We start from the raw sequence: 27,756 nt of genomic DNA on the forward strand, positions 1-27,756 counted from the left end.
CTATTCACGGCTACTCCAGCAAAATGCAGCCGCTGCTCCTTACCTTGGTCAAGGGGTATCTCCTCATGGCCGCCCCTTCTGACCTTGAACATGGAGTTAATTAATGCATGCTTCTTATAAAATTGAATTAATGCATAAATGTAAAAGAGTGTAGTGGCCCAGGGCTATCCCACCTCCTAGAGATAATTCAAAGATAGGACTTTGCAGTATACCTTTCCAGATTTTTTTTTTCTTTAACACACTTGCCCTTTTTGTTAATAACTAAAATGGGATTGTAACATACATGAACTTCAAAGAGCCTTTTCCCTACCACCATAAGGATATGTAAGTCCTCCCATCACCTATATACCTAAAACTATCTTGGAGTGGAATAGGAGAGAAGAGAAAAGCTGAGATACTGAGACGTTACCAGGATAGACTGAGGGTCTAAAGGGGCAGGTTACATTATTTAATTAAACTGTGATTTAGTGGAGTGGACAAATTTAGTTTTTTCTCACTTTCCACCAAGATAGCAGCTTTAGAGGAAATGAGATCAGTTATATAAAACCAAAGGGCTGCATTTGTGTTTCACTCTAGGGAGTATTCGGTAAATTTTCAAATCCCTCCTACAAATGAGATCTTCCCTGTAGCTCAGATGGTAAAGAATCTGCCTGCAATGCAGGAGACCTGGGTTCAATCCCTGGGTCAGGAAGATCCTCTGGAGAAGGGAATGGCAATCCAGTCTAGTATTCTTGCCTGGAGAATCCCACGGATAGAGGAGTCTGATGGGCTACAGTTCGTGGGGTCACAGAGTCAGACACGACTGAGCGAATAACCTACCCACACCACTATGAATGAAATTACTGAGTTGGACCATCTGTCAACTAAAAAATTAGTCACAACTTGAAAGTTGAGAAATCCTTTATTTGGTGGGAATGTTTAGGACTCCCTGGGAGACAGCATCTTAGCAGCCCTAAGGGACTGCTTCCCAGAGGCAGGAGAGGGAGTCAGGCTATACACAAGTTTGCAACAAAGCAGGCAGGCAGTCTGAACATCAAAGATTATTGTTAAGTAAGGAAAACAGATATCAAGAAATTTCGGGTTCTTGCCTGTATGGGAAGATGCAAGAATCTGGGATTATTTAAGTCATTCCGTTCACCTGCATCTCGCCTATCTAGTACCGGTACCCTGCCTTTTTACAGATATATTCTTCTCTTCATGAATTTCCTTCGGTCACATGGAGAGCTATAACCACTGATGACTGTGACATCCTTTAGTTCCTCTTGTAGGGAGTGATGCTGCTTGTTGGCATGGCTCAGAAATTCACATTTGGAGGGCTGGAATTGCGATAGCTATGACATTTCTTGCCCACTGATATAGCATGAAATACTTCATTTTCCACACCTTTTTAAGGCTTTGTATATGTATACTCTCATATACATTTCCTGTACTCTCATACACTTTTTCTGTACCCTCCTAACAATGGATATTGCCAGTGTAATAGGCCAAAATTGAGAATTAAGCTGTCGACTTAAAAAGATATACAACTTGAGAGTTGTGAGTTAAGTTTTATTTGGGGCAAAATGAGCACTGCAGCCCCGGAGGCAGCATCTCAGATAGCTCTGAGAGACTGCTCCAAAGTGGCAGTGGGGGAAAGTCAATATATGAAGTTTGGGTGAAGGGGGAGTCCAATACCATGAAGCACTCAACTTACAAAAGGTTTTTGTAAGTCATGAGGGTCTGATCTCACCATGAAGGGGTTTAGTGCTTCTCTAGATATGAGGAGATGCAAGGATTGAGATCATAAAATCTGTTCCTAAAAACATCCAACTATCTAACCCACCAGATTCCCTGGAGCAGAGCGCCTCTCTCAGGGGTTGTTGAAGGTCACCAGCTATAGCATCCTGGGGTTCAGTCTCAGCAGAGGCAGATGGCTAATGCCTTGTTGTTTAGTCATTGGCAATGCTCTCGGTAAGGGCCAATTTGTAGTTGACAAAGCCTTTCTTTGATTTGTAATAAGGTTGAGGAAATTTTGCATTAGGATATGACACTTGCTAGTTATTAGGGCAGTATGCTTTCTTCACCTAAGTGTTTGTTTTGATCTCCCAATAAAATCTTAAAAAGTTTTGCTCCAGTTTTAAAGGATCCAAACTAAAACAAGTGGGTTTTAGAGTGGGCTGCGAGAGGCCTGTTCCTTCCCAGCATGTATGTGGGCCCTGACAGGAATAAAAGCTGAAGGAGATAGTTCCCCAGAGGACTTTTGAGAGACTACCATCCAGGCTGCTTCAGGCTTGATCAGTCATTCTCCTCCCTTCCATGAGAATCTGCCCCACTCATTCATGGCCCCAAAATGAGCCTCAGCAGGTCACTCCATGACAAGGAACCTTGTCTGTTTAGATATGAGTGACCCCGAGACCAAAGTGGAGACTCTTGCTTCAAGGGAAGCCAGACCGCCCATGGACCAATCAGCTGTAATGATGACTTGGCACAAAAAGATGGCCTCAACTAGATTCTTTTTCCCAAGGATTTCAGCTAAGAAACTCAGAAAGAATTTGCTTGTGAACTGTGGAAAGTTGTAAAGATAAGGAGATAATGAATTGAGCCCTGGGCAAGCCCAAGCCCAGCTGAATCTGCAGGGAGAAGATATTCTGAGTAGAGGAGCTGTTCCTTGTGACCCAGGCAACTCTCCCAGGAGGCACTACTGGCCCCCTCCTGTCTCTGGGGCTCCAGCCGTGGAGCTGCAGCCGTCCTGCCTGACTTTGAGGGCCAGGATCCTCTGCCCTCCAGGCTGCTGGAAGACTGCAGTGATTTCAGCTCTGCTCCAGGCCACACTTCCTTGTATATCCCCAGTATGTCCATAGATGTGTCTCTATCCTTTTTGCCTTTTCACACTGTTCAGGGGGTTCTCAAGGCAAGAATACTGAAGTGGTTTGCCATTCCCTTCTCCACTGGGCCACGTTTCGTCAGAGCTCTCCACCATGATCCGTCCGTCTTGGGTAGCCCTACACCGCATGGCTCATAGTTTCATTGAGTTAGACAAGGCTGTGACCCACGTGATCAGTTTGGCTAATTTTCTGTGATCGTGGTTTTCATTCTGCCTGCCTTCTGATGGATAAGGATAAGAGGCTTGCGAAAGCTTCCTGATGGGAGGGACTGAATGTGGGGATCCAATTTTCTGTTGATGGGTGGGGTTGTATTCCCTCCCTGTTGTTTGGCCTGACGCCAAACTATGGTAGGGGCAACCTCCTTCAAGAGGATTTGTGCCAGCACTGTTGTATTCACTGCCCCGACCCCATGGCAGGCCACTGTCAACCCACGCCTCCGCCGGAGACTCCAGGACACTCACAGGCGAGTCTGACTCGGTCTCTTGTGGGGTCAGTGCTCCTTTCTCCTGGGTCCTGCTGTGGACAAGGTTTTGTTTGTGCCCTCCAAGTTACCCTAGTCCTGTGGAAGTTCTGTAATCAAATCCCACTGGCCTCCAAAGTCAAATTCCTTGGGGCTTCTCAATCCCTTTGCCGAATCCCCTGGTTGGGAAACCCGTTGTAGGTCCTAGAACTTTTGTAACAGTGCGAGAACTTCTTTGGTATAATTGTTCTCCAGTTTGTGGGTCATCTGCTCAGTGCCAGCAAATTTGGAAAACTCAGCAGTGGCCACAGGACTGGAAAAGGTCAGTTTTCATTTCAATCCCAAAGGAAAGCAATGCCAAAGAATGTTCAAAGTACCACACAAATGCACTCATCTCACACACTAGCAAAGTAATGCTCAAAATTCTCCAAGATAGGCTTCAACAGTATGTGAACTGAGAACTTCCAGATGTTCAAGCTGGATTTAGAAAAGGCAGAGGAACCAGAAATCAAATTGCCAACATCCATTTGATCATAGAAAAAGCAAGAGAATTCCAGGAAAACATCTACTTCTGCTTTATTGACTATGCCAAAGCCTTTGACTGTGTGGATCACAACAAACTATAGAAAATTCTTAAAGAAATGGGAATACCAGACCATCTTACATGCCTCCTGAGTAACCTGTAAGCAGATCAAGAAGCAAAAGTTAGAAATGGACATGGAACAATGGACTAGTTCTAAATTGGGAAAGGAGTACATCAAGGCTGTATATTGTCACCCTGCTTATTTAATTTATATGAAGAGTACATGATGCAAAATACTGGGCTGGATGAAGCACAAGCTGGAATCAAATTTGCAGGGAGAAATATCAATAACCTCAGATAGGCAGATGACACCACCCTTATGGCAGAAAGCGAAAAAGAACTAAAGAGCCTCTTGATGAAAATGAAAGAGGAGAGTGAAAAAGCTGGCTTAAAGCTCAACATTCAGAAAACTAAGATTATGGCATCCAGTCCCATCACCTCAATGCAAATACATGGGGAAACAATGGAAACAGTGACAGACTTAATTGTCTTGTTCTCCAAAATCACTGCAGATGATGACTATAGCCATGAAATTAACAGACGCTTGCTCCTTGGAAGAAAAGCTATGACCGACCTAGACAGCATATTAAAAAGCAGAGACATTACTTTGTCAGCAAAGGTCCATCTAGTCAAAGCTATGGTTTTTCCAGTAGTCATGTATTGGATGTCAGAGCTGGACCATAAAGAGACCTGCTGCTGCTAAGTTGTTTCAGTCATGTCCGACTCTGTGCGACCCTTTAGATGGCAGCCCACCAGGCTCCGCCGTCCCTGGGATTCTCCAGGCAAGAACACTGGAGTGGGTTGCCATTTCCTTCTCTGATGCATGAAAGTGAAAAGTGAAAGTGAAGTCGCTCAGTCGTGTCCCACTCTTCGTGACCCCATGGACTGCAGCCTACCAGGCTCCTCCATCCATGGGATTTTCCAGGCAAGAGTACTGGAGTGGGGGGCCATTGCCTTCTCCGTAAAGAGCTGGGCACTGGAGAATTGATGCTTTTGAATTGTGGTGTTGGAGAAGACTCTTGAGAGTCCCTTAGACTGCAAGGAGATCAAACCAGTCAATCCTAAAGGAAATCAGTCCTGAATATTCATTGGAAGGACTGATGCTGAAGCTGAAGCTCCAATACTTTAGCCACCTGATGCAAAGAGCCAACTCATTAGGAAAGACCCTGATGCTGGGGAAAGACTGAAGGCAGGAGGAGAAGGGGATGACAGAGGATGAGATGGTTGGATGGCATCACCTACTTGATGAACATGAGTTTGAGCAAGCTCTGGGAGTTGGTGATGGACAGGGAAGCCTGGCATGCTGCAGTCCATGGGGTCACAAAGAAACGGACATGACTGAGTGACTGAACCGAACTGAACTGTCTCTGTCCATCACACAGGTCGCAGGTTAACTGATACCTCTGGAAGACTCTGGGTTGGCCTCCCCAAGCCACTCAGAACACCAGAGGAAAGATTTTGCTTAAAAGGATAAAGGGTATGTGAGCATTCTTGAAACATTCTGAGCAGATATGGGGCAAGTTTATAAAGACCTTCCACAAAATATAAGACAGCACACCATAGCATTTTATAATGAACTCTCTTGTTAAGACTGGATGGGAGAAAGTTGTTTATTAAAATCCTCTTGGCAATTCTGGTAGTAAACCCAAAGGATGGCATGTAAAATGGACCAGCTTTCACCTCCTCTTCACTCACTCTACCTCCAGACAGTAAAAGGTAAGCCATCAATCAATACAGACAGGTTCATATAAACATTCTGCATGGTTCTTTGGATGCAAGGCAGCCCCTAAAACCTGACATTCTTCTAGAATGATCAGAAAGACTCATACCTTTACCCTTTTCTGAAAAAGAATCCTCTGTCAAAATAAGTCCTTTCTTCAGTGGCCTCATAGCCGAGGGAGGCCCTTCCTGCCCGGGCCAGGGCCAAAGGAGGACCATGTGGATGACCATGACATGGGCCAAGGGTCCAGGTTCAAGTTCGAAGACGCCGCCAGAGCCCTTGCCAAACCTCCTGTCAGCTGTTGTTCGGGACCCTGATTCTGAGGTCGATGTGCAGAGCCACAGCCTAGGACTTTCAGGGATGTCTAGAGGTAAAGAGGTACTCTTGCCTGGAAAATCCCATGGATGGAGGAGCCTGGTGGGCTGCAGTCCATGGGGTCGCGAAGAGTCGGACACGACTGAGCGACTTCACTTTCACCTTTCACTTTCATGCATTGGAGAAGGAAATGGCAACCCATTCCAGTGTTCTTGCCTGGAGAATCCCAGGGACGGGGGAGCCTGGTAGGCTGCCCTCTATGGGGTTGCGGACTGAAGCGACTTAGCAGCAGCACCAGCAGAGGGAAAGAGGAGCTAGTGATCAAATGAAAATCTGCGATTATCTACTCTATGAAAATACAGTACCATTAATTAACATCCCCCTGCACCAACCAATAAAGGAACAGGAGCAGAGTGGCCTGGCATGCTGCAGTCCATGGGATCCCGAAGAATTGGACACAACTAGGCAACTAAATAAATAATAACAACAACCAACAAGAAGTCCCTTTAGCTTTAGCACATTCCTTTTATCCGTGTCAAGGGTGGTCTGAGTATACTGTTGATCCTGAGAACACTTATTTTAATTACTTACAAAGAATAATGAACCAGTTGATAACTAAGCAGAGGGTTTGAGCTAATATATCCTGGAGTAAACACTATGTCTGGGAAAACTCCTCAAGACGATGAACTACCTTTGTTCATGCAGTAACTTCGATGCTGGAAAGTAACATATCAATTAGAATTTTGTAAAATTAAATATTATTAGAAAGGCAGAAATGATCATCATAGAACATGCCTTCTATATGAAAGGACTTTTATAATGTGACTAGTCAGGCTATAACCTATAGTTTATTGGGTTTGTTTACCTAATGGCTTGTAAGAATCCCTGTTTCCTGAGTCAATACCCAGGTTCTTCACTTCAATTTGTACCTGTCCTATGAAGTCTTCCCCTCCAATCTGGGTTTTATAATTCCCTTTCATTCATCTTTGAAGTCAGTTTTAATATTGTCTGTGTCCTACAGTTTAGCTCTTTTTGCTTTCAATATTCAATTCCTGCAATATATTTTTTAAAAAAGAAGTATAATGCTCAGTTTAAAACATTTAAAAATGTTTCTCTTGCCTCTTCCTTCTTTTCCCTATTTCTATCATTACGTTCTTCAGTATATTTATAATAATCAGAATTTCAGGTATAGGTCAACAAGTGTCACTGTAAAAAGTAAAATTTAGAAAGCTTATCAAAAGCTACAAACTTCCAGTTATAAGATAAATAAGCACTGGGCATGTAATGTACAACGTGATATACAACTGCTGTATATGTGACAAGTTGTTAAGAGTTCTCATCACAAGAAAAAAGCATTTTTAAAATTTAATTTTGCATCTATATGAGATGGTGTATGCTCTAAAGTTATTGTGATAATAATTTCGTGGTGTATGTAAGTCTAATACGCTGTACAACTTAAACTTATGCAGTATTTTATGTCAATTATATCTCAATAAAACTGGAAGAGAAAAAAACAGTAAGTAGATAGAAAAAAAATTTTGATTAACTGATTCATTCACACATCCATCCCTTCATTTATTGTTGTTAAAACTGTGTGAGATGTTGGGTGGAGAAAATAATCATTAATGTGGCTTGTGTACATGCTCAGTCACTTCCTACTCTTTTTGACCCCATGGACTGTAGCCTGCCAGTCTCCTCTGTCCATGAGATTCTCCAGGCAAGAATACTTAAGTGGGTTGCCATGCCCTCCTCTAGGGGATCTTCCTGATCCAGGGATCAAACCTGGGTCTCCTGCATTGCAAGTGGATTCTTTACCCGCAGAGCAACCTAGGAAGCCCTAATGTTGCTTAGAGATTAAACCATAACAGTGGGAATCTGGGAGGGAAGGTAGAAAAAGAGTCAGCGTAGGAACTGGTTTATGAATTACCTTTATCCACCAAGTAAATCAGTTGATATAGTCAAGTTAATTTATTCTGAGCAGCCATGTGTCAACATTTTATCAAAAAAAAAAAACAAAACAAAACATGCAGTGTACTGAACTAACCTGTACTTTAAAAAAAGTACTAAAAGCTAAATGGAAGCAGCCAAGATCCCTAAAGTTCAGTTCATGTCAGTTAGTTCAATGTCCAAGCTACTCCCAATTTGTCAATGTGTGATTTATCCAAAACTTAAGAGCTCTCTTGAAAATACCCAATGAATATTAAGATTCTTTTATGAATACCACAAGAAGTATTTGTTATTCAAGATAATCTTCAAGATATTATTGTCACATATTCTAATTTAAAACATTTGTATTCAATTATTCTAGAATATATTTTTCTTCATGAATGTGAGTATGTTCCATAAATGTATTCAGTCCTGTTTCTTCCAAAACACGTTAAGATGCTTGTAAAATAAATTAAGCTTTCTGTTAATTGGATAGCTAAGCTCACAAGAAAGTAGGGAACATTCTTGATGGTCCCAAGGTTAAGAGGGAGTTAAATTGGCGGGGCAGCGGGGGTGGAGGATGCAGGAATGTTGGATGAGCTGAGGCCGAGGCTTCCCTGGGGATTTACTGGACTTTGAGTTTTAATGGATGCAGAGCAATGGTAGAAAGACCTTGGGTTAACAAGAATGAAGAGGCAGACCTGGTGCTTTCATGTAAAGTTAGAACTCTGAAAGGGCGATACCTGTGGTGAAAGTGTGTACCAGAAATGAAACTGCAGAAATGCACAAGGAAATAGAGAATGTCCTGTTATAACCTCTTTATTTGGCTTAAAAAAAAAAAAAAAAAAAAAAAACTTCCCTTGAGAATTTAACCCTTGAGAAACCTGTACTCAGGTCAGGAAGCAACAGTTAGAACTGGACATAGAACAACAGACTGGTTCCAAATAGGGAAAGGAGTCCGTCAAGGCTGTATATTGTCACCCTGCTTACTTAACTTATATGAAGAGTACATCATGAGAAACGCTGGGCTGGAAGAAGCACAAGCTGGAGTCAAGATTGCTGGGAGAAATATCAATAACCTCAGATATGCAGATGACATCACCCTTATGGCAGAAAGTGAAGAGGAACTAAAGAGCCTCTTGATGAAGGTGAAAGAGGAGCCTGAAAAAGCTGACTTAAAACTCAACATTCAGAAAACTAAGATCATGACATCCAGTCCCATCACTTCATGGCCAATACATGGGGAAACAATGGAAACAGTGACAGACTTTATTTTCTTGGTCTCCAGAATCACTGCAGATGGTGACTGCAGCCATGAAATTAAAAGACGCTTGCTCCTTGGAAGAAGAGCTATGATAAACCTAAAAAACATATTAAAAAGCAGAGACATTACTTTACCAACAAAGGTCCATCTAGTCAAAGCTATGGTTTTTCCAGTAGTCATGTATGGATGTGAGAATTGGACCATAAAGAAGGCTAAGCACCAAAGAATTGATGCTTTTGAACTGTGGTGTTGGAGAAGACTCTTGAGAGTCCCTTAGACTGCAAGGAGATCAAACCAGTCAATCCTAAAGGAAATCAGTCCTGAATATTCATTGGAAGGACTGATGCTGAAGCTGAAGCTCCAATACTTTGGCCACCTGATGCAAAGAGCCAACTCATTAGAAAAGACCCTGATGCTGGGAAAGACTGAAGGCAGTAGAAGAAGGGGACGACAGAGCATGAGATGGTTGGATGGCATCACTGACCTGATGAACAAGAGTTTGAGCAAGCTCCAGGAGTTGGTGATGGACAGGGAAGCCTGGCATGCTGCAGTCAGTGGGCTCACAGAGAGTCAGACATGACTGAGCAACTGAACAACAACAAGTGACCAGGTCTCATTTAGTGTGCTTTGCTCTCACGCTAGCCTTCTTGGAGGACTTTCGAATTCTTGCCTCCCTTGGCTGAACCATGCTGGGGCTCAAGGGACTGAGGGCTTGAGGATGCTCTCAGGCCCATCTTTCTAGACATCACTCTCAGTATCGCTTCTTCATTGTTCAGGTTTCATACTGGGTCCCCTGGGGATTGTTGTCTCCTGGAAAATACCCAAGGGAAAGTGGGTACTCTACCCTGGTCTCCTCTCAAACCCAACCCAAGTCATGAGCTCTTGAACTAGATTGGGATAATTTTTAAAGGGATTCTGCCCAAATTAGTGCTTGTTGGACTACCAGGGAAAACATGATTTTGAGAGAGGACCAGAAAAAAGGTGGAAGTGAAAATCTTAGTCATTCATTCCTGTCGGACTCTGTGACCCTATGGACTATAACCCGCCAGGCTCCTTTGTCCATGGAATGCTCCAGGCAAGAATACTGGAGTGGGTAGCCAGCCATTCCTTTCTCCAGGGATTGAACCCAGCTCTCCTGCATTGTAGGCAGATTCTTTACAATCTGCCACCAGAGAAACCCAAGTTTTCCAAAAGAGAGTGCTGTCCTCTTGTCGGGGCACCTTCAGTGAAGGGTCCAGCAAGGGAGCCACAAGAAAGCACTCAGCATTAAACATCAATCAGGTGGAGGGAGGAAGGAAGAGCTGACTTACTGGGCCTGTTGAGTAAGAACTTCCTTATCCCGCTTACTCTTCTCCAGTCTAGCCCCCTACTCAACCCTGGTGTGGTAATAAACAGCAGCATGCAAGATGGGAAGATGTGGTGATTGAGAGAGAGGAACTTGGCTTTTTATCAGACAACTTTCTGTTCTAATTTTTTTTCTAGCTACATCCATGTGTAACTTAAATGCAAAAAAATTTTTTTTATTAAAATTCACAAAGTATACATTAACCATTGTATAGAATTAAATAATTATGCAGACTACCATTCTAAATGAGTGATCCCTAACTCCAACTGAGCTTTCAAGTCAGGCAGGAAAGTCTTCTATCTCTTCTAGGCAGCTTGCTGTCCCAGTTTCACAATGATGGTTTCAAACTTTGACCCAGCTGCCTGCCCTTCCCCCAGTCACAGCACTCCCAGAACTAGTGGGCTTCCCTGGTGGCTCAAGCAGTCAAGAATCTGCCTGCAATGCATGCGGGTTCAATCCCCGGGTAAGGAAGATGCCCTGGAGGAGGAAATGGCAACTCACTCCAGTATTCCTGCCTGGAGAATCTCATGGACAGAGGAGCCTGGTGGGCTACAGTCCATGAGGTTGCAAAGAGTTGGACACAACAAAAGCAATTCAGCATCCCCAAATTTCAGGCTAACACTCATCTGAGCTTTATATCCATTCTGTCCTGCCTCCTCAATAACCTTATTCTTTCAGTTTTTTCCACTCTGCTCTTTTCAATACTGTCTTTGCTGGGCTCCTTCTCAAGATGATTTCGACATGCATAAGGTCCTCCACCTTAAAGACAGCCCTTCTGGATCCTGTGTCCTCCTCCAGTTACTTTCCTTTCCCTCACAGACAAACTTGAAAGGCTTGCCCACACTTGCTATACGCAGTCTTACCTGCCAGGCACTCACCACCCACTGTACATTGGCTGCTGTCCAGAATTCCATGTAAACTGGTCTCTGAGCCCGCAGTGACCTCGCAAAGACAAATCCAGTTCCCATCTGAGTCCACATCTTGCTTGGCCTCTGTGTTCCTTGGGAATTCTTTGGACTGCAAATAACTGTCTTAGAGCGGCTTAAACAAATAGGAGTCCTGTGCTCTTAAGAGGGTATCTGGAAGGAAGCAGCTGCTGGTGTTGGTTCAGTGGCCCCAGAGCATTGGGGTAGTCTTTCTAAATCCTCTCCCACTTCCCTCCATGGCTTAGGCTGTACATCCCCATTCACAACTGGAGGAAGGGGAGAGGTCTGCACTTGTCTCTTTTATTAGAAAAACAAAAGATTTCCCAAGTTCCCCCTATGTTTCATTGCCCAGAACTGTGCTCCCTGGTCATCTAACTGCAAAAAAAGATGGGGAAGTGAGTGTTTACTGTATTTTAGCCTTTATTGTAGAGATAGACAAGAGAGAAGGGTGTTGAAAATGGAAACTGGGCTACCACCCACCCTAACTAACCAGTGTCGGCCTGGTGTCTCTCTTGGGTTACTTAAAGCCTACGCACACCCCCTCTTCCCCACATACATATTTAACCTGGGGGGTGGGGGGTGGGGCACTCACTCCATACAGGAGGTAATCCTAGGCAGGAGTCTCAGCCAGCTCCTGCCTACCACACAGAGTCCAGGTTCTCTGTATACTCTGTAGGACCCTCTTTGAGGTTCAGGTGTAGCTTCTCATGGTTGGATGATTTAAGCCAAGTTCATTGTCTGCTAAAACGAGAAAGATGGGATGTACCAAGTGTTGGAGAGAACGGGGACCAATAGAACACCATATGCTCTTGCTGGCCTAGATTGACCCAGCCACTTTGAAAGACTTTTGGCATGGTCTCATACAACTGAACACCTGCATTCACTCTGAGCCGGGTGAATACCTGACACAGACATGAGCAGGTGTGCAAGAAAACATGTTCTGCAAAGTTTGAAGCAGCATAATTTATAACCACCTGAAACTGGAAACCACCCAGATGTCCACTGATGGTAGAAGGGAAAAGGGAGCAGCATACAGAAATGAGGATGAAAGTTCCAGATGTATACACTATGTACAAATCTCAAAATGCAGTGTAAAAGAAGCTCTAGACAAAAAGAGGATGTACTGTGTGGTTCCATTTATAGAATAAACAGAAACAAGTCAAAGCCGCTCTGTGGTGTTAGCAAAAGTCAGGATAGCAGTTGCCTGTCAGGGAGAGGTTGGTGCTTGGAAGGGAGCACAGGCAGGTCTCCTAGGATGCGGGTAATGTTCTGCTTCTTGATCTGGGTGCTGGTTACATGGGGGCATTCAATTCCCGAAAGCTTATTGAGCTGTATGCTTTTCTGTACGTGTACTTTTGTGTGTACTATTGTGAAATAATAGAAAAAAAAAATATATATATATGCCCTTGGTTCCTGGCACAGAGCTGTAATTCCATTGTAATTTCATAAGTGACAGGAGCATTAGGAGCATCTTTGGTCTAATATTTGGCCTTTCACTCTGGTTCATGATGATTTTTAAATCCCTTGGAATTTCCTTGGTGATTGGAGTGTCTTTTGTTCTAATGTGGTGACCCTTGGTGGGCCCCTGGATGGCTTCAGGATGGGTCTAGTCACCAAAAGACCAAGCCATGATTAGACAGGTGGAGCTGCTCCACCCACTAGCCTCCAAGAAAGGGAAAGGACTGGAGATTGAGTTAATCATTGATTATGTCTGTATGGGGAAGCCTTCATAAAAATCTCAGTGGTACAGGGTTTGAACAGCTTCTGGGTTGGTGAGTATATCCACATGTCTGCAGGGTGGGGTACCGCAACTCCAAAGAGACAGGGGCTCCTGTGCTTCGTGCCTTTCCAGACCTCACTCTATATATTTCTTCATCTAGCTGTTCATCTGTACCCTTTATGATAACCTGTACTATAAAATAAACTGGGAAATGCAAGTAAATGTTCCCCTGAGTTCTGTGAGCTGTTCTAGCAAGTGATAAAATCTCAGGAGGGAGTCATGGGAACCTTCAATTTGTAGCTGAGTCCAATAGAAGTCATGGTTAACCTGGGGACCTACTTACTGAGCTTGAAATTGGAAGTGGGCAGCCGTCTTATGCAGCTGAGTCCTTTCCCTGCGGGGACTGTACTAACTTCAGTTAGTGTCATGATTGAATTGCATTGTAGAACACTCAGCTGGTGTCGCAGAGAATTGTTTAGTGTGGGGAGAACACCCCACACACCTGCTGTCAGAAGTATTGTGTGTATGAGTAAAGGAAAACAGGAGTGTGTTTTTTTCTGAACAACCGTGCATCAATAAGCTCTAAAGAAGAAAACCAAATCAAAACACAGGGAAACACAGTCAATGCACAATGTGAAGAAATAACAAAACTTTCTTTTCAGAAAAAAAGAGAATAAAAAACATAAGAGTAGACCCCAGTCAGTAAGCCACATCCAGTCCAGTCCTGCTGGACAGAAACAAGGGGTGTCTTCCGTGACCATGTATCAGGTTCTTGTAGGGAATCTGGCAGCCCTTCCCTTGTTAACAAGGATGACCACCGTTGACCAGGCTTGAGATTTTAGGGATACATGACTCCCTCCATCATTTGTTAAGCTTCTGGTCAAGTTTATGCATGAGTAATCACAATCATATAACTTATCTAAAGTCTTCAAGTGGTTTTCTAATTAAAAACTATATTTCCCGCCCCCCCAATAGGTAATATATTTGACTTTTAAAAAATGAAAACAATACAAAAAGATATAAAATGAGGTCTTATTCTCACCTCTGTTCTCTTTTATTAGTTTCTTGTGTATACCTCAAATGTTTCTTTTTGGAAAACAAGCAAGACCAGGATTAAGAATATTTAAGTCTTACGGGGTCTCTGTGTGCTCAGTTACAGTGGAGGTAATTCAAAACAAAGCGGGTAGAGAAGCCACCTGTGGTCCCCACCTGTGGTCCATCTTTGCTCCCTTGGGCCTCTATCTTATCTCCTGATAAAGCTGCCTCTTCCCTGTTTCCATGTGTTCTGACTTCAACTTGGATATTCAAAGAAAATTGTTTATTTCAACCCAGCAAGGCTCCAAATTGTGAGACTCAGCTAGTTTAGGTTGTGAGCTGCACCTCATCAAGTCCTCCTCTCTCACCAAGGCCTTATTTTCTTTAACCTCTGCTTTCAAATCCGCTCTAATCTGGATTTGCCACTCTCTTGAAGGACTTTGCTGAAAGCTACTTTAAAAAGGATGAAAAAAAGGCAACACTCTCAAGTGTTCTGTATTGTTCCTGAGATTTCTCCAATAATACAACTTTGGTTAGCGTGTGGGTTTTTTCCAAGGTCTAGCAAGTGACAGCAGTTCAACTCTACTACTTAACATGTTGGTCACCAACTTTCCAATATGGAATAGAGAGTCTTCACCACTGGCGACCTTAACCTTCAGTTAGCCAATCCCACATTGTAGTATTTGGTTTTTATGTTCTACTTCTAGTAACAAGTTATTTGCCTGTTAGGAATGGGTTCAGCCACAAGTTCTAGAACACTCTATAAATGGCTTAAACAAATGTCTCATGGACTAAAATGGGGCAAGGGAGGTCAATAAGGAAGTTCTCACAGTAGTTTAAGTAGCGGATGATGGTTTCCTGGGTGTTAGTTATACCTCAGTAAAGCTGGGGGTGGAGGGGAATGTAGCTCCTAGAATCTGGCTTGAATAACTAAATGGATGGCAGTGACATTTGCTAAACTGGGAAAAACAGAGAGGTACATGTTTGGGGGTGAAAATATTTCAGGGGGCCAAGCTAAGTTTGGGATTCTAGTTAGACACTCCTGTGGAGATGGCAAGTAGGCAGTTATTTTGAGGAGTCAGGACTTTACAGGCTTGAGGTCACTGTTAGAAATCTTTTTTTGGAGTCATCTGCTTGTAAATGGCACCTAAGACCGCATGATTAGATGAAATCACATAAGCAGAATGGATAGGTTGACAAAGAAGGGGACTAAGGATAGAACCCTAAGCACCCCGCTATTTATAGGTTGAGAAGTAGGTGAGAAGTCAGTGAAAAGAATCCAAGAAAGAACAGCTAGTGAGGTACGAGGAGGACCAAGAGTACATGGCATCAAAAAACAAGAGAAGAAGGTGTTCCGAAGTAGGAATGACTGACAGTGAGAAACAGTCCTGAGAGGGAGAGTGAAAACAAAGGCGGCACCACTGAATTTGCATGGAGGCTGCAGTTTCAGCAATGCAGTGGAGAAGAAACCACAGCGAGATGAAATGATCCTGGGGATGGTCTATTAGATGGGGAGCAATCGGTGATTCAAGAGAGAGATGACACGGGATAAGATCCACAGAAAAAGTGGAAGTGTTGGATAAATAGAATGAGAAATGCTTTATCCATCTATCAGACACTGAACTTGTTGAAGGAGACCATTTCTTGTTTGTGCTCATTTCTCAGGTTAACTCCTAACACAGAGCCTAGTACCTAGGAGGTACTCAAGCAGTGTTGCTGAATGAATGAATAAACAACCAGGTGGAAGAATGGATGGATGGCAGAGGGAGAGCTGAAAAATGAACTAGATCAAACTAACTCAAACTTCAGAGTAAGGAAAGGAGGAGTCTGGGATTAATAGGGCGTCCTCTATCCTCAGGTGGTGAAGTATCTGCTTCTAAAGGGGGAAACCTGGGTTCAATCTCCGGGTCAGGAAGACTCCCTGGAGAAGGGAATGGCAGTCTACTCCAGTATTCTTGTCTGGACAATCGCATGGGCAGAGAAGCCTGGCTGGCTACAGTCCATGGGGTCACAGAGATGGACATGACTGAGCAACTAAGACGCTGCTCTCCTGCCACAATGGCCAGAGAAGGGAGGAAATAATTTTCTGAGCTATTAAAACTAGAAAGTGGTACTTGATCCTAGACAATATTTTCACCATCCATGTTTCTTTCTTCATTCTGCCAACCCATAAAAAGATAGGAAGCCTGGGTGCTTGATTCTCCGTTTCCAGACTCCCAATATGATTCAACCAGGTCCCTGCCTTATCTTCAATCCCTGGCTGAGCCCACAGCAGTTCCGTATTTCCTAGGGTTATCTGAATTTTTTCCTTAGAGATGCATCTTAACCTATCTAAGTATACCTGAAGTACATTGCTGCTGCTGCTGCTGCTAAGTCGCTTCAGTCGTGTCCGACTCTGTGCGACCCCAGAGACTGCAGCCCACCAGGCTCCCCCGTCCCTGGAATTCTCCAGGCAAGAACACTGGAGTGGGTTGCCATTTCCTTCTCCAATGCATGAAAGTGAAAAGTGAAAGTGAAGTCGCTCAGTCTTTCTCCATCCTAAAATTGGTCCCAGGGCCCACGGTTGGTGAGCAACTGCAGGGGCTAATGGCTTGAACCTGACAGAACTGGAATGGCAGGCAACAATTTTTTCCTTCACGCTATTATATTTTTTCCTAACTTGTAGTCAGAGAAACCCAGGAACCTGTAGACATGGAGCTGGTGGTGGAGCTGAAAGTCGGTTTGGGGGCCAGTTGCATCTGCGATACAACGTCATCAACCTACTACATTCCTGGGGGCTTCCGGGCTTGCCTAGCCCCTACGGACTTGGGGGTTCAGGTGGTCCAACCCAGGATCCAACCGAGTGTCGCCCTATGGAAGGTAGACAGAAGAGATGCCTCCGCCCAGCCCTTTCTGGGCCTGAGGCCGTTACACGTGGAATTACCCCAGAGGCCTGGATCCGGCACTGGTCAGAGGCGGGGCCCGCGGCGCCAATGGGCGGGCAGAAAGGGACGCGCGTGCGCACAGCGGGCCAGGGCGGGGGCGGAGCCTAGGAAAAACGTACTGAAGACGGGAGCTGGCGAGGCTCATGCTGGAGGGCTTCGCGTTTGGGGAAAAACTGGTGGCAGCTGGTGGCAGCGAGGGTGAGTGAACCGGGGGCCTCCCGCGATCCGGTTGCGGCCTGTGACCCCTGTGACCCGACCTTGGAGGAGGAGTTCCGTGGGGCGGCATTCAGGAGTCTGCAGCGGGGCGGGATCCTGGCGTTCCTTCGGGGGGTCTCGGGGCTTCTGGCTAGGGTTGGAAGGCAAGGGCGCCCTGGGTGGGGGTCTCGGACCCCGAGCCGCAGCGGGAAGCTAGCCGACTAGGAGCAGAGCTTCCCTCCCGGGGCATATGCCGTACGGGCTTTAAAACCTGATGGGCCGGCCGGGGTCGATCTCCACGCTCTTGGAGGACCTGCGGTGAACCTGCGCGCGGGCCCGAGTCGTTGCTGTCGGTCTGCCCCTGGTACCCCGTCTCTCTCTGGGAGAGACAGCAAACACTGACGGGGGCCGAGCTTGGCCAGGCTGTGCCAGGGGAACAGGGAGGCGGGGAAGCCGGTATTCCTCTCTTGTATCCCCTGTGTGAGCTTGGCACCGCCATCCACCCAGATGCCCAAGCGGAGACCTGCATGTCATTCTCACATCCTGCACGCTTTACCCATCCACATCGAATCCATCACATATCTCTCTTGGATACGCCGACTTCTCCACGCCCAGGTCCTCTGCTCTAGCAAGTTCAGGCCACCATCATCTCTCCCCTGTGCCCCTTCTCCATCCTCTGTGAGTTGTTATATATTGGAAAGCCAGAGAGATGGCCTTAAAACCGAAATCTGATCACGGTCACCAGAACCCTCCCCCCATCCCCTGATCTTCCTTCCGTGGATCCCCATTGCGCTTACAAGCTCTTGAACATCGCTTTCAATGCCCTTGGTGACCTTTCTTCTTTTTTACTTTACTAACTCATCCATCTCCACTATACTGTCTTCAACCACACTGAATCCTTTTTAGTTCCCAGATTGGACCAAATTGCCATACCCTACAGCTATCCCATTTACTGGTCTTTTCCACTGGGCCTGTCTGGTTCTTGTCACACAGATTATCCTATCCTCAGACATGCCTGTCCTCAGAACCTTGTGCAGCACCAGGCTGTTTGGTGAAGTTGTTGTTGTTGTAGCTTAGTCACATCCAGCTCTTTTGCAATCCCATGGACTGTAGCCCGCCAGGCTTCTCTGTCCATGGGATTTCCCAGGCAAGAATACTGGAGTGGGTTGCCATTTCCTTCTCCAGGGGATCTTCCCCACCCAGGGATTGAACCCCATGTCTCCTGCATTGCAGGCAGATTCTTTACTGCTGAGCCACCAGGGAAACCCAGGAAACAGTTACTTAAATGTATAAATGAAGCATGGCAGCTCCCTCCCAAATGAACAAATAGATCAAGTTATTAACTGCCTGCTTCTCCAGAACCAGTTCTCAACCCCCAGCCCATGTAGGGGTTTGTCTAGGAACTTGGTTCTTTCCTTACTTTCAGTCCAGAACCATGACAGTTTTAAATGGAGAAGTACCAGTCAGAGTTTTTCTTTGATATCGACTCTGGGTACAGGATGTGTGGCTACTTTGAGTTTGATTCTTAACTGAGGGCGGTAGCATGAGAGAAAAGTTGCCTACAACTCATGGGAGGAAGGCTGACTCCAAACTTTTTGGTGCTGATAAGACTAAGGACACAATGAGAGCGGGCCAGGCCAAACCACTGCTGGGAGGACTCCCGAGGGAAGTTATTTTTCTAGCTTAGGTCAGATCCTCTGTGATAGGGAACAACACATCTGGGTTCCAGGACCCAGAGCCCTCATACAGAGTGAAGCCATGCTGTTCCAGGTGAGCTCAGTATTTTGTCAATTCACTAAAGGAGTAAAGGAGAGACAGAGAAAATAGCTTCCCAATTTTCACAGAGGGAGGGAAAGAGAAAAATAAAAGAACAGCAGGTGACCATATGTTAAGGCCAAGTGAGTGTGAGAGACCGCAGACTGAGGTCAGAGGAGAGAACAGTTGGCTTTGGCTGAGAGAACACAGAGATGACATTTGAATTGGGCCTGGAAGGAAGAGGGCGGATGGACAGGTGGAACAAATGGGGACAAATGCCCTAGGACTGGACGAGGCTGCTGGAGCCAGGAGGAAAGCCCTGTTACAGTCAAGGCCCTGTGGGAGCCGGCTGCCATCAATGGTCTGGCGCTTCTCCCCGGAACTCCTGTGAAGGATGTCTCAAATTCAGAAATCTCTCCTCCTCTGGATTTTTCTCTAGCCTAGCCTTTACGCTTTCTGAAAGGCCAGTGAACCCAGGAACTCCTGGGGCTTATCTGTCAAGCTCTTTGCTTGTGGCCTTGAGCTAAATAGTTGGAGTGTGGATGATGCAACTTGTTCTTTCGGCGGAAGGGGTTGCTAATATTTCCTTTTCCGTGTGAGCAGTATGGTTTGTCAGGTGGCAGTCAGATTCCCTGTTCTTCGTGTAGCACTTGCTAGGGGGAGTTTCTCTTCTGTGTTTGCGGATTTGGCTTTTGTGGTGGTCTCAAGGTTAGAAACCAGGCACAGCAAACCAAAATGGGGTAAGCCCCAAATGGATGGTTCTTGGCCTTTATCCCATCTCCTTTGAAGAGGGGATAATTTGGACTCAAAGTTACTGTATTACCAAGCGCTTGGTTGCTTTTTGGTGTTATTCCAATAGAACCTCTCCCCCACACCCCACCCCTACCTGATATGCTAAGTATCCAACCACATGGTTCTCAGAGATGGTGCCACGGGTCTGTTGATCACTGAGCTCTACTATTTGATAGATAGCGCCAAAACCAAGTTTCATCCTCAGTTACACTGACATCAGAACCGGGCAGTGTATGGGTGAGGATGATAACCCCCCAGCTCCCAAGGACCATGGCATGAAGGCTGAGAACCTCCAGCCTCTGTGCAGGAACTGTGCCCAGTGCTGTGAATGTGAATCCAGTCCCCAGCCTCACAGAGCCCAGTCCAGCAGAGGGTACCGAGAGGTCATCAGACGTGTTCACAGGCGCATGCACAGCGGTTGTCAGCAACAGACAGGACCTTTCTGAAGGGAACCACTTAGGAGCATATGGGAAGACCTTCTAAGCCAGACTTGGAGTCAAATAAGGCTTGCTGGAGAAAGAGACATCTAATGCATTATGAATCTTAAAGGCTTGCCCCTCTGGTCCCTCCTGTCCCAGAACTGCAGTGTGTGGTCAGAACAAGCTGCTCTTCTCCGGTTGGGGCAGTCTTTGCAAAGAGTAACCTAAGACCTTGTTTTCAGGTACCAGGTAGAAGGGCAGTGGCCTCATCAGTGTCTGGACACTTCTATTTGGTAAAATTGGGATGTAGTTTCTGGCTGTTCCTGAATTATTTTCTAGAGATGAGACTCAACCAGAATCCCCCTTTCCATTCCATCCATATAGATCTGGAACAAAATTATGGGATGAATTGCATTAAATATATATTTGTAAAGAAAAAACATGCTTATAGTAGAAATTTTAGAAGCAATGGAAAAGTAAAGAGAAGAAAAATAAAAGTCACTCCTAATCTCATAATTTAGAAAGTAATCTTTCTTAATAGTTTTTAGTCTTTGTTCTGTGTATGAGAAATATACATACATTGTTTTTTTACAAAAATGAATTTTTTTTTTTTTGGCTGCACCACGCGATGTGGGATCTTAGTTCCCCAACCAGGGACTGAACTCAGAGCCACAGCAGTGAAAGCACCGAGTCTTAACCACTGGACCACCAGGGAATTTCCCCAAAATGAATGATTCTTTACAGACTTTTGTAGCCTGCTCTTTTTCATTTGGTGTATATTGAATGTCTTTTTCTACTGTGAAATATGACAATTGCATTTTGATGTCCCTATTCAGTCACGAGACTCGATGCTTCTTTTTACACCTAGAAGTTACATATCCCAGGGACCATTGTCTCCTTAAAAGGGAGGGTATACTGCTGATATCCAGCAAAGCGGGTTTGGGAAATTTTCCTAAACATTGTGGGATGGCATTTTCCTAGGGTCTTTGCCTCCAGAGCCTCTTGGGGTAGCCGAGAGGGGCCAGAACACCTCTGAGGAGAGGTCTCCTGGCTGTCCTTCAAGTTCTTTTTTTATAGAGGTCAGTCTGTAAGCCCTGGAAGGATCAGGACTTTCAGTTTAATAGCAGGTAAGGCTGCCTGAGCCTTGGTGGAGTATAGGTGGGAACAAGGCATTCCTGCCCTCGGGGAGCTTGCTGTGTAGACAACTGTTTCTCCTTGTTGGCTACGACTCCAAGTCCAGCCAAACCCAAGAAGTACTAGATAGACCTAATCCCTGTGGAGCTCTCCTCCCTGGTGCTCTTTCTCGTGACTCAACTCTTTGCCTCCCTCACAGCCCTGGGAGGTGGACGAGGCAGGGGATAATGTCCACTGCCATGGGCCTTGATCTAACCCACCCACTGTTTCCCCGAACCCCTGTCTCTGGGCTCACTCTGCCTAATACCTTCCCCATTGCACTGCCAGATGAGCCATTCTGAAACCACCTCTGCTCTCATCTCCCTCAGTGGCTCCCATTCATCCCCAGGCAATGTCAGCCTCTTTGGCCTAGCATGCAGAGCTGCCTCCAGCATGGCCTGGTCAGCCTCTGCAGCCTGCTGCCCACTGTTCCATCCACTTCATAGCCTCTAAGCTCAAGTCTGACTCACCCACTTGGAGTTTCTCTCCCACTTGTCTGCACCTATCCTTCTACTCACACCTTCCATTCGTCCTTCAGTTCCTGCACGTCCACTGCACACCCCTCTATCTGGACCTGCTGAAGTGTCCCCTTGTCTGTTAACCTCTGGCATTCTCTAGCCCAAAGGACACTTCATCCTCTGAACTATCAGAGGGTTTCATCTTTCTTTAGTACACCTCACTTTCTGCCTTGATTAGTGCTCTCGGCAGGAAGTATTTCTCTCACCAAACTGTAAGCTGCTCGTAGGCAGGAGTGCTCTCCAGATCCCGGTAAGCTCTCATTGAGCTGCTTGGCATTCTGAAGGGGCTTCAGGAAAGGTCATGAACCCACCAGCCCGTTTGAGTGATGGGGACCTGGAGAGCCCGAGGTCATCCTGCAGTCTGGTGGCGGAGCTGGCCAGTTCTCTTCCCCAGCCCTGCTCCTTCACCCAGTTCCCAGGAGTGTGCTGTGTCAAGTCTTGAAAGAACCTCAGTTCTGCTGTTCTCGTCTTCACCTTCTTGTTCCCCACCTCCCAGGTACCGGTGACCATGAGATCTCTGCGACTGCTCAGAATCCCCTTCCTGTGTGGCTTGCTCTGGGCCTTTTGTGCCCCAGATACCAGGGCCGAGCAGCCCGGGGCCAGCTCCTCCCATCACGGCAGCATGGGCCTGGATAAGAACACAGTGCATGACCAAGAGTACGTATTCAGCCAGGGCTGTGGTCCAGGGGCCTCCCCGTCTGCAGCTGCAGCCAGCTCCAAAGGCACACGCCGTCCCCTTTGCCTTCTACTATTTGTCTAACCCCTTGACATTTTTCCAAGCATGGTGTTTATTCCTTGTAGCCACCTGTAAGTCCAGGTGTTCTTGTTTTGCCATCACATCACAGATGAGACCCAAAAAGGATGAACGGCTTTCCTGAGTTCATTCTGTCTCTCTTTTTCAGCACAGACAGGCAGATAGACACAGACACCAGCAGCAGTGGCAGAGTCCAAAGCAGAGCTCAGGTTTCTTGCTTATGACAAGATCTTTTTCTTTTTTCTTGGCGTGTTCAAACATTGTATCATTTGTTGGAACTTTTACCCTGGGCCAGTTAGCCTCACACATTCTTGCCTACAATCCCTGCTCTATTATCCTTAAATTGCTTTAAGAAAAAAAACACATTAATACCTCCCCCAACAATGTTAGGTAAAGAACCTGCCTGCCATTGCCGAAGACCCGAGAGACATGGGTTCAGTCCCAAGGTCCAGAAGATCCCCTGGAGTAGGAAATGGCAACCCACTTTAATATTCTTGCCCGGAAAATTCCATGGACAGAGGAGCCTGATGGGCTATAGTCCAAGGGGTCGCAAAGAGTCAGATATGACTGAACATGCAGACACACCCCCAAATGTTATGACCATATTCTAATAATAAAAAGGAAAAAGCAGCCATAATCTTGCCAGCATAACAGATGAACTGTTTGATTTTTTTTTTTCCCCTACTCCTTTCATGGCTTTGCCTATGTCTATCTTCTTGGAGAGTGGTCTGCCACTGTTTCTGTTAGTTTTTCTGCGATGGACAACTTTTCAGAGTCCTTAAGATTTCAGCAGGATCCCAGCCCAGCACCGCTGCCAGGTGGTCTGAGCTTCACTGTTGGTCTTTAGGCATATCATGGAGCATCTTGAAGGTGTCATCAACAAACCAGAGGCGGAGATGTCCCCACAAGAGCTGCAGCTCCATTATTTCAAAATGCATGATTATGACGGCAACAATCTGCTTGACGGCCTAGAACTCTCCACGGCCATCACTCATGTTCATAAGGAGGTAGGTCGGGCAGAGGCCCGGGGGCAGCACCTTGGAGGGGCCCCTCTGGTGACTCAGTCCCTGCTCCTGATGGCTTCCCCTGTCCCTGTGCAGCACTATTTCTGCTTCTGCTTCTTCCGCTCACCTTCTGCTCTGCCTTTTTTCCTGGTCAGAGGGCCTTCTCACAAAGGGTGACCAGCTGAGGCAGGGCTCCAGAGCCTGCCTCGGATCTTTAGCGAGTGCCACTGGCATTCCCATCATGTGCCAGGGTCTGAGAACTAGCTGAAAGGCAGACCACATTCAAAAGGCAGGACTATAGCTACATCACTTGGGAAGAATGGCCTGTCTGGGCCAAGGGATTGAGGGATTTGATGATGAGAGTTTGGGTGATACAGTATGGTGGTCATGTCCTGGTTATTATCTCTAATTTGAGAGGTAAGGAGACTGAAACTCAGATCTTATGCCTCCGTATCTAATGTCTGTTCCGCTTGACCACACCGTAATCTCAGGAGAGGAGGAGAGGCAAAGTTGGGGGTGGGGGGGCGGGGAGCGTGTGCTCACACTGGCTGCCAGCCGAGCCGGGCTGTGTTTGCTCTGAAGGTAGCGGGGAGCACCAGTGGCTTTGCACAGAAGCCTAAACAGTGTTTGCTGTGGGAGGCAGACTGATGGACGCTAGCAAAGACTGGCTTTGAGAGAGGAATTGGGAGGCGAGGATGGTGGTGGGCAGGAGAGGAAAGGGTCGGGACATGGGAGAGGTGACAGAGGACGAAGTGGCCACAGATATGAGCAGCATTAGCTCAGCCCTTGGCAATGTGAGCCCTGCCACACCTGCTTCTGGAGCAGAAGTGCCTTCACCTCAGAGACTGTAACGGGGTCTACTGGTCGGCAATGCCTTCTTCCTCTTGTCCTGACCCCGAGATGTCTAGTGTGGGCTCTCGCCACTTTAGCAGAGCTGACCTGTGGGAGGGCCTGGGCTGTGAGCTTTTCTTTAGGATAGATTTGTGGGTCCTGGAATTTATGAAACTCCGAGTTCTCTGTAAGCCAGACCCAGCTTTCTACAATGAACATGTATGACTTTGGTAATGAAAAAAGAATGAAAAGTATTTTTTAAAACAAATCAGCAAGGGCCTACTTTGATTGCCTTGTCCTTTTAACTGCCAAATGTCATTTTTCAGTTGGGTTGTTGTGAATTGACTCTGGATCTAACGTGTGGCTTGTGGATTTCCAAGAAGTAGAAGTACTGCATTTGAAGGAGTCTATGGACATTTTATTTTGGACATTAACCGGGCACTTTCAGTAAAAGATGCAGCTCATTATGGTGTGATTTGTACCTTGCAGGAGGGAAGTGAGCAGGCACCAATGAACGAAGATGAGCTGATCAACTTAATAGATGGTGTTTTGAGAGACGATGACAAGAACAATGATGGATACATCGACTATGCTGAATTTGCAAAATCCCTTCAGTAGACCTGATCTCCCAGTTAAATGCAAATCTGACCCATCATAATGTGATCGGACACTTTCCGTAATGCAAAATAACTCATTTCCAAAATACTGCTTTGGTATTTTGGTAAAAACCTGTAGCAACTTGTTACACTGGGGTGAGAAAGAGAAATCAAGAGAAATAAAAAAGCAGAGGAATGGGACCTACTGTAGTCCCCAAGTACTGTTAAATATCTTATTGGACAAGGGCTTGATAAAAAAAAAAATCCTTTTAAGAATATTGGATGATCGGAGCTGAGCACTCAGGAACTTGGATGGAAAATGCTGCTAGGCTCTTGGTTTTAATTCATGCTACCTGGAAAGTAAGACAAGCTTTTGCTAACTGGACACACTTTTCAGTAACTGAAGGAATGGAATGAATGCCAAATGTTTCCCCTGGGGGTGTCCTGTCTCTTCAGAGGAACGTGGTCAGTATTCTGTAAAGTTCCCCTGGCCTAAATGATTACTTGTTCTGGTCAAGGGAGTATTTATTAGGCTGTTCAAAGCCACAGATCAGAAGAATGTCAAATAGTTGAGCTAGCCAGAGTCTAAGATTCTGTATCTCCTGGGACTTTGGGAACACCACACCACTGACCTAAGTGATTCACCTTTTCCAGTTTTTCAGTATTTTATAATACTACTGCCACATCCTTACACTATCGTTCATGTCTTCTTCGACCAAGGAGAGACCTCAATTCTAAAAGTGTTCTCTACTTCTCATCATTAGCAAACATTTTAGCTTTCTAAGTATTTGTATTTAACTCTTGTTTCTAGGGTTTTGTTTTTGCAGTTTAGAAACTCTTAAGAATGTAAGGACTTTATCCCTTCTGCTTGATACTGCAGAGGTGAACTACCAGCCAGTCTAGCCTAAGTGAAAAGTGAATTCTTCACCAAGCACAGTGATTTACCTGACACACACGAGACCTAGAAGGAATGTTGTTTAAATTACCTCTTCTGCCTGAATACGTGAAGTGTGAATCTCAATTGTAACTCAAAATCAGAAGTGGCTGCAGATTATAAGTTGGTTTATGGAATGTGATGGATATGCTGTGATAGGAAACCTGAAATGATGGTTGAATGGGTTAAAAACAAAAAACTGCATAAAATTTGCTGTAAGATATATAGACTTATTTTCTGTACTAAAGTATTCTTATAAGAAAAATAAGTATTTGTAAAACTGGTTTCCTGTGTCAAGTATTTGTGCAATCAGAGCTGAATTGTAAACTATTCTTGTAATAACTGGTTATTTTGAAAGATTTATATAATGAATTCTGGATATATGACCAATAAAACTGATGAAAGAGCATTGATTTTGTCCACATAGGCTTGTCCTACCACCCAAAGGGTTGGTTGGTTTAATGCCCACGTTTACAGGTAGGACCCATCCCGTGGGCTGGGACCCTCTCTGGCTCTACCTTGTTCCTTTCTGCAGGGGTAGATCTAGGATTCACGGTCACTTTCCTTCTGTAGCCATTTTTTTCCTCTGCATGAAAGCACTTTTTGGACCGTCCTCCTCTGGCCAAGTTCAGAGTATGACGACATTGTCTAGGAAAATACAGTGTTTTCTCCTTGAGTCTCGGGGACTGTTTTTTCTTAGCCAAAAAATTTAAATTAGATAGCGTTATTGCAAGCACCCTTGGCCCAAGCAGGAAGCACAGTCGCCCCTGGATTTTTGGAAATGACACTTTGTTCTGCCAGTTGAAAGGAGAGCAAAGGAAGAAGTTACCATTGCCTCCCTGACTCCCATCCCCTGCCCGAGACCCCTGGGTCTTGCCCCTCTTCATCCAGAGCTGCCCTTCTGGATGGATATAGTGAGCAGACCCACGGTTGAAAGAACCTTGTATTTGGCAGCTAGGAAGTGAGGCAGCTGGAGAGGAAGAGGCAGATTCCTACAAGGTAGAGTCACGCAGTTAAACAGACCAGACAGACACCTCTTCCCTCCTCCCCAGTTGGCTGCACTTTGAAATTGTTCCACACTGGCCTATATGGTTAGCCTGCCTTTCCTCATAGGAAATTCCCTGTGGGTGCACCCCCACCACTGCCTGGCCCACAGTTACCCATCACGGCCCCTTTACTTCCTTTCTCCTATGTGAGGTGTTGGCTGTCTCAGCCCGCCTCGATTTTTCAGGTTGTATAAGGAACATCTCTGCTCCTTAATTTCTTTATCTCTAAAATGGAGACAAATACACAAATACACCTGAGAGAGGCCGACTTATAACACCACAAGCTTTGAACTCAGGCAGAGCTGAGTTGAAACCCCAGGCTTGCTATGCTGTTAAAGTTCTCTAACTTTCTCATCTGAAAACATAGTGAAATTTACCCACAGAGTGGTTAAAAGTATTAACAAAGTGAGAGAATATATATATAAAACATCAAGCGAATGGCCGGCGCAGGGTACGAGCTACACAGTCAGTCCCCCCTGTTCCTTAGCCTGGCTGAAGCATCTGGGCCCCGTCTCACTGAAGAGTAGGGTCTGGAGAGGCTGGGAAGAAGTGGGTGGCTCCTTAGGGGCAGGCATCAAGTGTCTTTTCTGCTGCCTTTTTTTTAAACCTGAATTGTTTAATTTTTTAAAAATTTTGGCCCACTGTGCAGCTTGTGGG

At 45.6% G+C, this 27,756-nt stretch overlaps 1 protein-coding gene and 1 long non-coding RNA gene across 4 annotated transcripts in view; both read left to right on the top strand.

Annotated features, from left to right (window-relative positions):
* Positions 1-16,832, top strand: part of LOC132659408 (uncharacterized) — a 32,592-nt gene extending 15,760 nt beyond the window's left edge. The window contains exon 3 of the long non-coding RNA XR_009599838.1: positions 15,824-16,832. This is a non-coding gene — a long non-coding RNA (uncharacterized LOC132659408). The remainder of the gene's footprint in view (positions 1-15,823) is intronic.
* Positions 16,833-17,225: 393 nt separating this feature from the next.
* Positions 17,226-26,462, top strand: MCFD2 (multiple coagulation factor deficiency 2, ER cargo receptor complex subunit). Of its 3 annotated transcripts, XM_042246215.1 has the most exons (4): positions 17,226-17,280; positions 22,431-22,591; positions 23,536-23,695; positions 25,013-26,462. In XM_042246215.1, exons 2-4 carry the CDS (start codon positions 22,443-22,445, stop codon positions 25,139-25,141), a joined length of 438 nt encoding a protein of 145 aa, XP_042102149.1. In that variant the 5' UTR covers positions 17,226-17,280; positions 22,431-22,442; the 3' UTR covers positions 25,142-26,462. The 3 variants fall into 3 exon arrangements, with proteins under 3 accessions (XP_042102149.1, XP_060268190.1, XP_004006021.1); XM_060412207.1 differs by having other exon boundaries at positions 23,536-26,462; XM_004005972.4 differs by lacking the exon at positions 22,431-22,591.
* The last annotated feature ends 1,294 nt before the right edge of the window (positions 26,463-27,756 follow it).

The sequence above is a fragment of the Ovis aries genome, chromosome 3 (genome assembly GCF_016772045.2).
Source record: "Ovis aries strain OAR_USU_Benz2616 breed Rambouillet chromosome 3, ARS-UI_Ramb_v3.0, whole genome shotgun sequence".
Lineage (NCBI taxonomy): Eukaryota > Metazoa > Chordata > Mammalia > Artiodactyla > Bovidae > Ovis > Ovis aries.